The following is a 15442-nucleotide window of genomic DNA, read 5'->3' on the forward strand; positions in this document are numbered from 1 at the left end:
GTAAGGAAAAGAAACCAGTGGGAGAGGAAATAGGAAGACAACGATGGAGGTGGATTGGACACACGCTTAGAAAGAATGACTCCACTATAACAAAGAAAGCATTGGACTGGAACCCTCAGGGCTGAAGGGGAAGGCAACGGGGAACATGGAGATGAATTTAAGAGGCTGATATACAGAGAAGTGATAAGACATAGAATGAGAGTTAGCTCGAGATAGAGAGGAATGGAAACTGTTTGTCTGTGGGATATACCCTGACCCAGGGTGAAAAAGGCAATGATAATGATGATGGGAAGACTCATCAAGTGACCTCTTAAAAAAAAAATCACTATATTTATCCCCAAGGGGAAATTTGTTTTTAGGGTCTTTCCCAAGGGAACCAGGCGTTAGCTGCAGTACAGCGCCGTAAAGTGAGCTAGGGCGAGGTGACTTGCTCAAGGCCACACAACGAGGCGAGTAGTCGAACTTAGTATGAAACAAAGACCGTACTGATGAGCCACGCTGCCCTCCATTTTTGTTTTTATTTTTAAAGGAGGTCAGAAGATCACCAAAGGAGGCCAGAAGACCCCATCCAGATTGAAACTACATACTATGATGGACTCAAAACTTGGCTGTGGAGATACTGGGTATAATATGCTCTTGACAAAATGACATTGAAATGTGCCTCATGTGCTCCAGGCATAATATTTCGTGTTTACTTGAAAAAGGCCAAAGGCCAAAACGCTGTTTGTTTTGTGTTGTTCCCTTATCTATAACTATAAGCAGAACTGCGAACCCTTCACATTCCAAAAGTGGAATCAGAACGCCTGAAAATAGGAATTTGAGACAAAAATAGGAATTTCACCTTTTTAAACACCCCCCCCCCCCCCCCCCCCCCCTACACACACACCTCATTGGTCTTTTTTCTTCTTACCATTATCATCATTTTTTTGAAAATCGGAATTTTAGAGACAATGGCGGAAAGTACAAAAAGGAAGAGTGAAAATAGGAATGATTCTGCCAAAAGCGGAAGGGTTGGCAGGTACGTATAAGTCACATATACTCCCTTTATTTTTCATCCATTCTATGGCAATGCCAATGTCTTTCGGAGGATCGTGGAATTCGTTACCAATATCACAATCCAGCTTTGATCTACTTTGGTGGAATGCAAGAAGAAGATGAAAAAAATTCAAATTTATTCTTTTAACTTGCCACCAATAAGGAAACGAAGTGAACAAAGCGTTTTTTATTTATTCATTTTTATTGCGATGAAATGATTTAAAATGAAATAATGATAAAATGTCAATGACAAAACTAATTTAAAATTATTCTTCACATACAATCAACAGTCATTCATATCCTCTTTATGAAAGCATCTCTCCTTCTACACCCCATTCTCATCCACATTCCTCTACCAACAGATATATTTTCAGGCAAAACCCCACGCACATGCACGAACACTAACACTTCCAAATGCATGCACACACATAGACACAAATGACACACTTGCTTCCATCTAAATGCAATCTACAATATATACACAATGAGCCTTGATGAGACAGATGCCATGATAAACTGGCTCCATGAGCAAACACAGCTTTGAAAGGCGAGACGAGGTGAGTGAGTTCCCTTTCATAAGACTCCTTCTCATAAAAGATATTTTTTTTACAGAGCTTACAACACCTTTCAATCATTTCTAACTGCCATTTTCATAATAGTTTACATACTATTAATGAAGCAGTTAATCATAAGGTTCATGGAGCCAGAGTTTATCCCGGCTTCTGTAACGTTAAAAGGAATGAAGCAAAATTGCTACCCTTTGGATAGGACACTAGCCTATTGTAAGGTAGTTTCCACCAGATCTGACAGATCGAGCCACTCAATCTGAGTGAGCATAGGAGTCAGATGTTTCTTTTTAAGGGTTTTATGGCGCTTGTGACATATTTGGGTCACATCAGCGCCAGTAAAAAGGAAGAAAATGAGATAATCAAAGGTTCTAGAATTACATTTAAAGCACCCAAGAAAAGGTAAGACAAAGGGGAATTGGTTCAAATAGGGAAAAGGTGTAGATTCCAAGAGCACACCATCAAAGTATTTTGTTTGAGATCACCTACACAAGCATGTGTCCCCACTAAGAGGAATACACTCAAATGTTTACAAATCAAATACAATATGTAAACAAAACATAATACAGTTCATAACAGAGAGATGATTTACAAGACAAAAAATATCATCTCCCAAAACTCTTAACTATACATTTGATCATTTCCCTCCCAGCTGGGGTATCCGGCCAGGGCCTGGACAAAACCAAGTGATCTAATTCCAAGATAAAGACAGAAAACGTGTTGGTAAACAGATATAGGAGGATGGAAGACACAGTAAATGCCTCCTTGCCCACTCTATAGGAGGTCAGGAACCCCACCCAGTAGGTCAGGCTACTGGAACTCCTTGGTGAGATGTTTAGTGCTATCGCTTTTCTATCTGAGCAGAACTCTTAATTCTTCATTCTTTTTTATTTTTTTTAACCACTGATGCTCTATCGAACATTCTGTAACAAGGTCAGGAACCCCACCCAGTTGGTCAGGCTACTGAACTCCTTGTTGGAATACTCAGTGCTACATCTTTTCTTTCTGAGCAGAACTCTTAATTCTTCATTCTTTTTTTTTTTTTAAATCATGGATGCTCAATCGTACTTTCTGTAACAAATTTTCTCATGACTTGTCTTTAAAAATTCTAAATATATTCAGATGACCGTTATGTTTCTTCTATTTCTTGAATCTGGCAGAGGGCCTATCGAAAACTTGCTTCATGCCACCTCCTTTTGCATTGTGGAACTTAAGGTTCTGTGTGGTGTCTTGCATCCAGGCTGCCTCGTACTGAGTCGTATCCTGGTCCAACAAGTGAGTGTACTTGGTACGTCCTGAGCGACCAAAGTTCTTTACCTGATAAATTAAAAAAATCCAATGTAACTTTGTGACGAATGAAAGATAACATATTAAAAGATAAGGATATGTATCTAACAAATAGGATAAAGACACATTCAGATAATACAATATCATACTAAAAGATTGAAAGAAGTCTCATTAAATATCAGAGATGCCAACTGCACACAAAAAAGGCATATCTGCATGCATTTTTTCCCCACCTATGAAACATTGTAAGCTTTTTCTCTCAGACTGTACGTTTTGTTCATGAGAGTCAAATCTTAATAGTTTATTTGAAAGTTGTTTTAATTTTGTTTCTTATATGGTTTAAAGTATTCTCCATGCCTCCTACAATACAATTAACTATTGTTTCTTTGTATTGTTTCATTATTATATTCAAGATTCTCTGAAATTTTTCCCTCACATTTGTTTTAATTTTGTTTCTTTATATGGTTTCTTGGCATTCTCCATGCCTCCTACAATACAATTAACTATTGTTTGTTTGTATTGTTTCATTAATATATTCAAGATTCTCTGAAATTTTTCACTCACGTAAACAACTTGTTACAAAAAATTATTTATCTCCAATATTAAATTAAATTATTAATGTGAAATTTTTCACTCACGTAAACAACCTGTTACAAAAAATTATTTATCTACTCAACGGCAAGGAGTGAAACAACTGAAGGACTACATTTTCTCCCAATCCTACTCTTTGTGACAAGCAATCTTACAATTTTTTCTTGTATTTTGTGTGGCTGTGTGGTCTTGTGGTATGACACTAGTTTTCGGATCGGAAAGTCCTGGGTTCCAGCCTCACTCAGCACATAATTGAGTCCTTGGAAAATGCTCTTTACTCACATTCTCTCAGCATACTCAGGTGTAAAATGAGCCCCTGGCCATTTACAGCATTGTCTCTGTCGGAAAAAAATTGTAATATCGCCTAACAGGCGTCATGTCTCGTTCTACGTGTTAGAAGTTGCTGTTGGTCAGGGATCCTTTGTAAAGCGCTTTGAGCATGTTTAGTGGATATTGTGCTATATAAAAGCTCTTTTTTCTTGTATTGAGATTGGAAGCCCTGCAATATGACTTGCAGTCTTGCAGAGTAATATACAGTGGAATCCTGATAAAACCAACACCACCGGACCAGAAAGATTGGTTGACTTTATCCATTTATCAACAGAACATACTTCGATTAAGAATAGAAAATTGACTTCATGTGGATTGCAATGAACTACTATTCTGTGCAAGGCAGTAAATGACAAAATTAATAATAATTAAAATAGTTTTTGCTAAACACTAAAACCAGACGCTGAAGCAGAGATAAAGACCTAAACAAGTGTGTATGAAAGGTGCCAGACAGAACAAGAAAAAACCCATCCCAAAACAACAGTCGACATCAACTGCATAAGCAGAGATTTGGCACAGTGAACCATGAAGTGTAGATTCCTTAAATATGAACCTTCAGTCCAATCAATTCAGTCATAAAAAGGCTTCATTTGAATTAAATTAAATAGAAATTGAAAAACTTAAATCATAAATCATTCAAAATCAAAATTTAAAAGACCAATCTGCTCACATACCTGCATGACCTTGGGGAGGATTGTCTTGTCAAAATGATCTTCCAAAGTAGGTTGTGAAAAGTCCTGCTTGTAAACCGTGTCATCTTCATCCTGAAAAACACACATTGTGCAAATGTTATGACGAATCATACCATCATCTTGACAATTGTTATATATAGATAGAATGAAGATGACGTCACTCGGGTCATTGTTATTGTTTTTTGCCATCTGCGTTTATGAGTAATTCTCACCAAGCCGTATTATCCAGACTATAAAATTACATGGTTACACAGAGTTCTGTGTGTCGGTCCGTTATACTTCAGGATGGGGATGGCAATGTTGTGAGCTTCTTATACAAGCACATACTATCTATAAGTAAGAAAGTTTTATGAGAACAAATTGTGACAAAAAATAATAATTGTGATGATGATGACGTTAGATGGCATTAGCTATTCCAAATAAAATACCGTCTTTTTTTTTTTTAACTTGCTCACCTTTGGGAACTTAATATATTGCAGAGTGACCAAAACCAGTAATAATTTTGGACATTATGCAATTTTCCAAATATGAAAAAAAGACATCAATTTCTTTTTTCAAAAGACGGTTGTTTCTTTGGGTTCAAGGCAATTTATGATGTCCATAAACAATAACATAAATGACGATTACATTGTTTTAAAAGCACATGCATATTTTATTTGAAAATGAGGATAACAATCTGATTCAAATGTTTTAAAACTCACCAAGAAGAAAGCTCCTCTGTGGTAAAACTTCTGCAAGAATTTGTATTTTCCCTTCGGTGCTTTGTTGATGACCTGCTTAGGATTAGCCCTTAGTTCTTGACGCCTTTCCTCCTCTGTCATGTTACGCAATCTCTCCACGTCCATCTTTTCTTTGTCCAATCTGAAAATAAAATCATTGAAATTGGTTTCGTAATATTGATAGGATAAAGAATTCATCATTTGTTTAGAGACAGAAAAAAACAAAATGTTTACGGTCCAATGTAAAAATTGTTGCACTAGAAATACAAACTTTAACAAATTGTATGTAAAAAGAATGGTAAAACACACTTTTAGAGCACAATGAATCAATTGAAAAAAGACTTCTACAAACTGCCATCTACCATCTACCATCGAACTGAAAAGCAAGTTCAAAGGCCTCTGGATAGGAAACAACAACACGCTACATCTAAAGGTTCATGATGCAATAAAAATAGTAATTACCAATGACATTTTAAACCCTATTCTAATACAATTCAATTTTAAACTTTCCAAAAACAAGTTCAAAAATAATGTTCAATGACATAAAAAAGCACGTATTGCATAAAGTTAGTTTACATTTCTTTATAATTGACATGAATAAACAAAACAAAAAGATTTTTTTTAAAAAGGAAGAAAACTTGAGAAAAGAAAAAAAAAGAGTGAAATATTGTCACAAGTTAACCCTTTTAGCGTTGAGGCTATATTCACATTTCCGCCACAAAATGGCTGACACCTGATTGAGACAGCATGAGAATGACAAGTCTAAGACAAAGCGACATTCGAATTCGGTGCAAAATCTCAATTAAAATACCCCCCAAAGGCTAACTGAATGTTCTGATAAAAGAAATGATACCATTGGTTCAATTTATAGTACTTTTGTAGAAAGTAGGATTGGATTACATCATTATCATTGCCTTTCAAGACTGGCCGCACTGTGCGGCCAATGGCGCTGAAAGAGATAAAAGCCAATAAAGAAACTCACGCCTCGCGCTCTTCCCTATCTCTCTTGATCCTCTTCAACTCTCTAACTTTCCACAATTCATATTCCTCTTCGTCGTTTTCATCGTCAGAATCAGCATTTTCACAGGCCTCTTGTAGATTTTTTTCCTCTTCCAGCTCTCGCTTCATGTCTTGATTTGCCATCTGAAGAATAAATTGAAAAAAAAAAAAGTTCATATCACACATTTTCCTATTATCTCTCTCCTCTTGCGATTCTAATAATAATTGTTTTCTTATTTTCAAAATCAGAAGGACAACAAAACAATTGCACAATGTAAATAGTCAATTCGTCCCAGCTGAATGGTAGTTTTGAATCGAATATGACAAACATAACTTTAAAACAAAACCTTCCGAAACTTGTTGGCCATGTACTCATTTTACACCTTAGTAAGGTGAGAGAATATGAGTCGAGAGCCCTTTCCAAGGACTCAACTATGCATCACTCAGAGCAGGTCTCGAACCCAGGACTTTCGATCCGACGGTGAGAGTCATACCACTAAACCACATAGCACAATAAATAAAAGAAATTTGTTTATATTCATTAACTATACTATTTTACTTTCAATTTCAAACACCTAACCCAAAACTATCTCAGGCAACTTCCAAGCCTTTTTTAAAAGTCAGCATCCGTTTTACCAAATTTACTCTACCTTTATCGTCTGCCTCTTCCTTTCCTCTGCCAACTTTTTGGCCTCGATCTCAAGTTCTTTGGCTTTCTGTTCTTCTCTGTCCTTCTCCTGAATTGTAATACGGTCTTTCCTAGACAATGAGAAGAAACATGAAAACAAATACAAATGAGTCAATGATTTACCAGTGAAATACTAAATATTGAAGCTTGCCATATTAATATAAATTAGGGTTAGGTAAAATTGTATATAAAGTCAATGTACACATTTATTTTCATAACTGATTTACTTCAATTATAATAAAGATTGTATGAAATTTTAAATTACACTGAATTTATATAAAAAAAAGGCTTTTACAGTAAACCCGATTCTTTAAAGACTAATCTATATTTTTTTGCACAAAATAATCTGATGGTTCATTTTCACACTGATATTAATTAATATATAAATGAGACGTCTAGATGATAATTCTCCTCATGTTATATCTTTGGATAGTTGTCTTCAAAGAGTTCTTGGGTTCATGACTAATACTGACAAGTTTAGATAAACCCTGTCCAAAAATAACATAAATACATATTTTCAAATGCAGACATTATGGTAGGAAAGCAACGTCACCGGAAGGAAAGAATTACTTTTTTTTCTGGAGTTGACGCAACAACAAAACTTACTTTCTGACAAAAACAGGTTTCAGCCTCGGCCCTGTCTCCTCTTCAGAGTCTGTGTATTCTTCGTATTCTGAGGATTCTTCTTCTGACTCTTCTTCTTCTCTCTTCTCCTCCTCCACATCCATCACCTCCTGAAAACAGAAGAAAGATTGATAATTGTAATTTGGTCTTGATAATAACAATTAAAAAAAAAAGATAAAGAAAAAGAAAATATAAGAAAACAATAAAAAATACTAAAAACAAATAATAATGATAATATATAAACAACAACAACAACAACCATAACAACAATCATAATAAGATGGTGACGAAGAATAAAAAAAAGTAATTGTAGATCTCACAGAAATTCATGAAAAAATTATAAAACTCAGCTCCCTTAAAAAAAATACCCCTCTCCCCTCCAACCCAACCAAAAGACACACACTTATTTCTGAGTCAAAACCCTGCCATTAACTATTAATAAATCCTGAAAATAAAAACAACGCCCCCCCCCCCCCCCCCCCAACCTACCAAAAAAAATTTTTTTACAAATTTAAAAAACCCTACTCGTCTGCTTAATGTTTCAAAGAATGCACGTGTGAAAAATTCATTGTCAAGTCTCATACTGTACCTCTTCCTCTTTCTGCTGTGCTATTCTCTGTCTTCTCATAGCTCTGCGCCTTTCAATTTCCTGGTGACAAATGCAACAGATAAAAAAAATGTCATTGGTTATCATATCAACTTACATAAGATGGCAACTTCTCCAAAAGAGTTAAATTTTAAATTTATTGAAAATAACTTAAAACAAAAAAAAAAAAAAAAAAGAATCATTAATGAAATAGTTATTATTCACCTGTCTAGTATTACAAAAAAATAAAAAAACTAAAAATAAAACCTCAGTCCTTTTACATCTTAAAATCAACAAACAGGAGACTTTAAAACAAAAATAAGAGATAGGCGTTTTGCTTGCTGATTAAAGTTTCACACAGTTTTATTTGAACTTACAGCAATAATGTGATTTTAGTGCATATTTAGGTGTGAACAAAACCCGGTAAAAGCCAGAAAAAAATTATTGATAATTGGCATCCCTGATAAAATAAAGGAGAAAATATATTTCAAGTCTTACCTCTTCATCCAATTCTTCTTCTTCCTCCTCCTCTTCCTCTTCACTACTTTCTTCCATCCTCCTCCTCCTGACAGGTCTGTCTTCATCATCTGATCCTTCTGCCAATACCTCGGGTTCTATCACTTCTCTTCTGTGACGCATCACTCTGGTATTTAACAATCAGAATAAATTCATTAAAATATTTGTTTGTTTTTAAGGGTTTTATAGTGCTTGCAACACATTTAGGTTATATCAGCGCCAGTAAATAGGAAGAAAATGGGATAGTAAAAAGTGCTAGAATTATAATTAAAGCACCCAAGAGAAAGTAAGACAAAGAGGAACTGGGAACAAATAGGGATCAGATGTAGATTCCAAGAGCATACCACCAATGTACTTAGTCTGAGATCACCTATAAGTCCCATCCGATCACAAGCACAAAATCCAACAAAGAGGAATACACTCAAATGCTTACATTATACATTCAAAATAACAAATATAATAATACATAACAGAAAGATGATTTACAAGGAAAAAAATATCATCTCCCAAAACAATAACTATGCATTTGACTGTTTCCCTCCCAGCCAGGACTCCGACCAGGGCCAGGACAAAGACAGAAAGCATGTTGGAAAACAGATATAAGGGGAAAGAAGACACAGTATGTACCTCCCTGCCCACTATGGGAGTCATTAAAATACAAAGTAGTGAAAAACACAACCTGTCTTCATCATCCTCCCCTGTGGCCCGATCCCTGGCCTGCAACCTCCTCAGCCTCCTATCCTGAATTTCCTTCTGTTGCTCTTCCTCATCGTCTGCTTCTCCTTCCACTATCATTGCATCCTCTTGACGACCCCGACCTCTGAACTGTAAAAAAAAAACAATTTTAGAAAACATTTTTTTTGATAGGAATAAGATTCTAATTTTCTTTCTCTCCACAAACTGCACAATATGTTTTTGTTCAAATACAAATGATGTAAAATCTAATTGTTTTTCTCTCTATAAATATACAAGCTGCATACCATGTCAATATTGATATAAATACTTGGCCATCTTTAAAAAACAGCCATATTAAAGCAAGGTTACCAATTAAGGAGGTAAAAATTTACCAAACTTTTACGCAACCACATAGACTGACCCCTTTCTGAATGCTGAACTCAAGTAAAAAGACATTCATTATGTAGTTTATTTTTTCCTATTTAGCAGATGATTGAAAAACATACTGAATTACGTAAATATACAGAAAACTGGCAATCTTGTTAAAATCACTTAAAATACATCATGAAACTGATAAATTGACAAAATAAAAATAAAAGTGTCACGGTAACCTCCTTTGATGTGCTAGGTCATAAAAATCTTGAGTTTGCCCAAATTTGATATCAAAGTAAATAATATTTAGGTCAGGGATTTTTTAATATGATTTGTAGGTGTATACATTACTTAAAAAGTCATCAAGACCCTCCAACACATAAAATAGAACACTTTAGGTTCATCATAGTCATTCATCAGCCAACAACAAAAACATGTAAAATGATACTTCACGTGAAATCGATACTTCACGTGAAATCGTGGTAATAGAATTTTAATATAAAATTCAGATTGATGGAGGATAATGAAAAAAACCCCATCAGCATCATGTTCAGTCAGAATAAACAGTGGTGGAAAGTTTTCATTTTTTTTTTTTTGTTGTTGTTGGCTGATGAAGGGTTTTGACAGACCTGCCTTGTACTACACAAATCTCGTAGAACTAGGGATTTTTGGCTCCAAACCGACAATTACATAAAGATCTTTGATTCAACAAAACTTCTTGAAAACAAAGTTTTGTTGCCGGAAATAGTCTATAAGGGAGTTAAAATCAATATTCTAACATAATAATGACAAAATGGTAAATTTTACTAGTAGTTTTAGTGTCTACTCTGTTAAAACCCTTGAAAACTACAAAACTTTCAAAGTCCAGATAGACAGGTCTGGTTTTGAGTTCAAAACTAATAAATTGTTCAGTTTTAAGTATTCGAATTTGGTCCACTTTTGAAGCTGTTATAATGCTAATATTGTTCAACACTCTTAATAATCCACAGCTTCTCCTTCTAGCCACTTAGCATTCAAAACAAAGAAGATTTGTGTGTACTTGCCTGTTGAAATCCGGTTCCAACATCCTCTTCTTCATCACTGCTACTGTCTGGTGCAAACTCTGGCCTTTGACCTTTCATGTAACGTGTGACTTTCACCTTTTCCATGGTCAACTCACCTAATGAATGACAGAGCTTATGCATTAGTAGAGTAAGAATCAGACTTGTTGACCTTCCAGAGGCAACATTTTAGACAAATACAGGATTTTAATGAATATGATCATGATTGTGGTGGAGGTAGTTGAAAATTAGAGAAAATTGAGATCAAGAAAATCAGACATTTCCCGATAAAATGGGGCAGAGTTGGCAGGTCCAAATTAAGTTGTTCAGACACACTGCATGGTCATTTAAGTCACAAGACATTATCAAACCAGACAGCAACCCATCTTTGCTCAACAAGGATAAGATAAAACTAAAAGATAAAAACAAACAACAACAAAATTAAAAAGACCTTCTCGGTTATCGAAACAATGACAAACGAATTTGAAGAGTAAATTCTTTTTTAAAAAATCTTATTTCCAGTCATTGATTTCTACACATAATATAAATATATAACATATATAATAACATTTTATTATGATGCCTCACCTTTTTCATTCCGCACAGGGATAGCCCCTGCTGTGGACATGATTGGTACCTTGCCCTTCGACATGATGGCAATTTGTCACTTTTTATTTCAAATGTTTCAATCTGAAATTTGAAAAATAATTATTTTTTTAAAAAGAGACATTAAAAAAAAAAAATGAATAATGCATGGCAAGTTGTGACACATCAGAATTGTAATTCATATTATAAAACACATAATATTATTTATTATAAGGCGGCTCTATTTCTCCGAACGCTCAGGAAATCTATTTCTCTGAATGATCGGCTAGCCTCCAGTAGCTGATGGGTTATGATAACATTAAGACTAAGATCTGGTGTTAGTGTTAGGGTAAACTAAGATTGAAGCTCCTCTTTAATTGGTTAAATTGTATTGTTTGATTTTTAAAAATTAACACACAAACACAGGGCGAGAGAGAGAGAGAGAGAGAGAGAGAGAGAGAGAGAGAGAGAGAGAGAGAGAGAGGAGAGAGAGAGAGAGAGAGAGAGAGAGAGAGAGAGTGAGAGAGAGCGAGAGAGAGAGTAGAGTCCAGTCAGAGAGAGAGAGAGAGAGAGAGAGAGAGAGAGAGAGAGAGAGAGAGAGAGAGAGAGAGAGGGGGGGGGCATTGTTTGCTTGTATTGCAGCGGCAAACCAGTTACCATGTACGTAGAAGTAGGTAGAAATAGAAGTAGATCCTGAGGCTAGGTGCCCGGTTACCGTCGCCGTCACCGTACTAGAAATCTAGTGCTAGAGAGGTGGGCCTTTGGCCTACCAACCTCCGCTGCACGTCCAACTCGCCTTGAGCATGCATTCACGTAAAATATAAAGATTTTTCTTAAAAACCTACCTCTGTTTCAAAAACTAGCATCTTTCAATTTTCTAAGAAACATTTAGATTTTTCAGAACTTTAGTTCATTAAAAAATACCGGCCAATCTGACCCATTGAGTCGAATGAAAACGAAATTTTGTTGTTTACACGGTTCAAAGGAAATGCCGTAAATAAGCTTTCATGGACTTCCTGTGTTGTTTTTACAGTGTCACGTGACCGTTTTGAGAAATTTGTCGTCTGCTACAAATAATTAGACCGGTAGGGGGTAGATATTTTCGTTGGAGCAGAGAAAAGGTGAGTATTATTTCTTGGACTTGTAGAGAGGCCTAGGGTCCACCAGCAGTCAAGTTGATTGAATAAAAGAAAAAAAGGTCTTTTTTATCCGCCGCCACCACCACCGTGAGAGTGGAGAGGAGGGGTGGGGGGTTGCATGATGAAGACGAAAGGGAGACGTGTCGCTTGTGACCTTGGTGACATAGAGCATGTCAACGATGCTGGCAGATGTTCTTAACCCCTTAACAGCGAAGCAGATTTTTTGCTTTCAGATAATAGTTTGCTTTTATCTTTATTATTGTTAACGGAGAATACAGCTTTTCCACCAAGAGAGCAGTCAGACTATCGCAACTCGGACTTCAATTGTCTATAATCGTTTTGCCGTTACTTGTCTTTTGATGAAAGAGGATTTGGTGTTAGGTCAAAGATCGAATTTCGCCGCTAAAGGTTGCATTGCTACTGGGTTTGCTCTCCTCCACCCCCAACTTAGTATTGTTGATTGCTATTTCCTTTTTTTATGATTAGCAAGTGCCGTAGGAGTCTCACAGGATGCAGGAGTACTGCAATTAACCCTTTTCCAGTGACATTGATTGTTTTGTTTTCAAATAATAGTCATTTATATTATTTTTTAACGCAGAAAAAATAAACGTTTCCACCATAAGAGCAGTAAGAATATTGATAAAAAGCGCTTTGAGCACGTTGGGTGGATATTGCCCTATATAAAAGCTCAAGTTTTTAAATTGTAATTTGTTTTTTGTCTTTTGATGAAAACGGTAAGATTTATTTTTGGTCCAAGTAAGATTGATATTCGCCTTTAAAAGGTTAAGTTGTTTTGTTTTTTCCGGTTTTTTTGTTTTGTTTTTCAAATGCAGATACGCTGCTTCTTTTTTTTTTTTCCTCAACTGGCAAGCTATCGCTGTACTTACCCGCATGGCTTGCACACACAAAAGGATACATCTAGGTCACAAAACCTTACATCCAGGTCACAAAATCAGACAACTAGGTCACACATCAAGACATCTGTTTCGTTTGTTCCAAGACAGCAAAACAAACCAGACGTCTTGGAGTTCGAAAGAGCTTTCCATAAAATATTTGGTATTTGCAAGACCCGCAGAAACCAATTCCCTATACAGCTCTTGTGCACGGTTACTTATGACCTTGATTTCTTTCGTACCCACCCCCAAAATCCCACTTATTGTGTGTTATAGTATAGGCAGAACATAATAAATAGCTGGGCTGCCACATGCGTGACTAAATTGGCCAAAGAGAGAATCTATATTGGCATTAGACACCAATTACCTGATGTCCTGGTTTTTAATCCTAGCCGAGTGAGAGAGAAAAAACAAAACAATCATACATGTATCTGCAAACAGCAGAACGTTTTCATTTTACATTGAGATGGGAAGGGAAGGGATAACACTATGATAAGAAAGAGAGAGAGAGAGAGAGAGAGAGAGAGAGAGAGAGAGAGAGAGAGAGAGAGAGAGAGAGAGAGAGAGAGAGATGGGCGGGGGGATGGGGGGATAGTAAGGGGGAATGGGAAAAGATGAAAGAAACAACGGGTTGCCTGATGACGTAGATCAAAGGATTGTTACAGCGGTGTTCACGGAGCGTACTTCGTGAAATTTTAACCTTTTACAGTGACACTGATTTTTTTCTGCAGATTGCTTATGCGGAATAAATCGTTTCACCAAGAGAGCAGTAGTAAGAGACTCGGGCTTCAATTAAACTATAAATCCCAAAGCTTGTCTTTTAATGATAACATTAAGACTAAGATCTGGAGTTTGGGGAGTGTAAGATCGAATCTCGCCATTAATGGTTAAAATTGTTTTGATTTAAAAAAAAATAACACACACACACACACACACACACACACGAGCGCGTGCGGTCACGACAGCGAGGACCATCTATTGCTTGTGTTGCAACAGTAAACCAGTTTACGTGTACGTAGATCCTGAGGCTAGATGCCCCGTTACCGTGTACGTAGGCACTCCCAAAAAAAAAAAAAAAAAAGAAAGAGACACACACACACATACACACACTCACACACATACACACACACACACACACACACACACACACGCAGTCTCGCACCCGCTACGAACTAATTTTGCGCACCAATTTTTACTGCACTAATGCACCAAATTGCATACCTATGGACACTTTTTTCCGTATCTTTTTCCCAATAAACTTTTTTAACTGGGGCCACCTTGATAACAGAAACGAAACCCACACGATTTCGCGAGGAATGAATCATGAAAAAAATTAGGATATAATTTCAACACAACTTTTGAAATTCATCAAGGATTGTCCAGTACCGAATGTTTTTTGATAGAAAACAAATGCATCTTCAAATCTAAACTGCTTTTGACGGTAAGCGGTAAGTTTTTTATTTATTTTTCTGTCCAAACGAATGATTTGTCCTGGTATAGAAGCTAAGTATTGGTAACACCGGCGCAGCTCTCTGTCTCTAGACTTTCTAGAGACACGAGACCCAAGGTGCTCTAGACATTACAATAATAATGACTATAATAACCACCAATTGCTGAAGGATAAGTCTGTAAATGTAACTAGCTCCATTCGTATACACAGAAGCAGTCAAAAGCAATTGAAAAAGTGTAGATAGCTATCTACCTGACCTTAGCCTTAGTCTTAGTGAGTGGAGTTATTTTTTAGTTTCGTTTTCTCTAGACGTTATCGGCCTATCGAAAATTGGTTGATCGCCTACTCCTGGTAATGATAGAAGAAAATCAATACACACCTTATTTGCCTGTGCACAGGCTTAACAATCGATATTGTCCTTAGTTGTCAGATTATTGTTTATCGTGTCAAGAATTTTAAAAAAGATGGGAATCCTTTGATAAATCCCAACCAAATCCCCGACGTAACGAAAACAACAGGAACGGAAGTTTGAAGTTTGCAATTTCGCTTGTGAAAAATGTAAAATGTAAAAAGAGCCAAAAAGAATTATGGTTCACCACTTTATCAGTCTTGGTTAGATGATTAGAACAAGGATTGGTGCACAATATATTTTTAG

General features: G+C 36.1%; 1 protein-coding gene across 1 annotated transcript; it reads right to left on the reverse strand.

Moving 5' to 3' along the window:
- Positions 1 to 1218: 1218 nt before the first annotated feature.
- On the reverse strand, positions 1219 to 15332 carry LOC144978742 (microfibrillar-associated protein 1-like). Its single transcript, XM_078925175.1, has 12 exons — positions 15167 to 15332; positions 11309 to 11410; positions 10724 to 10839; positions 9313 to 9458; positions 8616 to 8760; positions 8121 to 8180; positions 7514 to 7641; positions 6870 to 6978; positions 6203 to 6363; positions 5203 to 5362; positions 4484 to 4573; positions 1219 to 2918 (listed from the first exon to the last, which is right to left on the reverse strand). The coding sequence occupies exons 2-12, from the start codon at positions 11370 to 11372 to the stop codon at positions 2742 to 2744; spliced, it is 1356 nt and encodes a 451-aa protein (XP_078781301.1). The 5' UTR covers positions 11373 to 11410; positions 15167 to 15332; the 3' UTR covers positions 1219 to 2741.
- Positions 15333 to 15442: the final 110 nt, after the last annotated feature.

Source organism: Berghia stephanieae, chromosome 8 (genome assembly GCF_034508935.2).
Source record: "Berghia stephanieae isolate SIO BIC M18660-M18661 chromosome 8, UCSD_Bste_1.3, whole genome shotgun sequence".
NCBI classification, from domain to species: domain Eukaryota; kingdom Metazoa; phylum Mollusca; class Gastropoda; order Nudibranchia; family Aeolidiidae; genus Berghia; species Berghia stephanieae.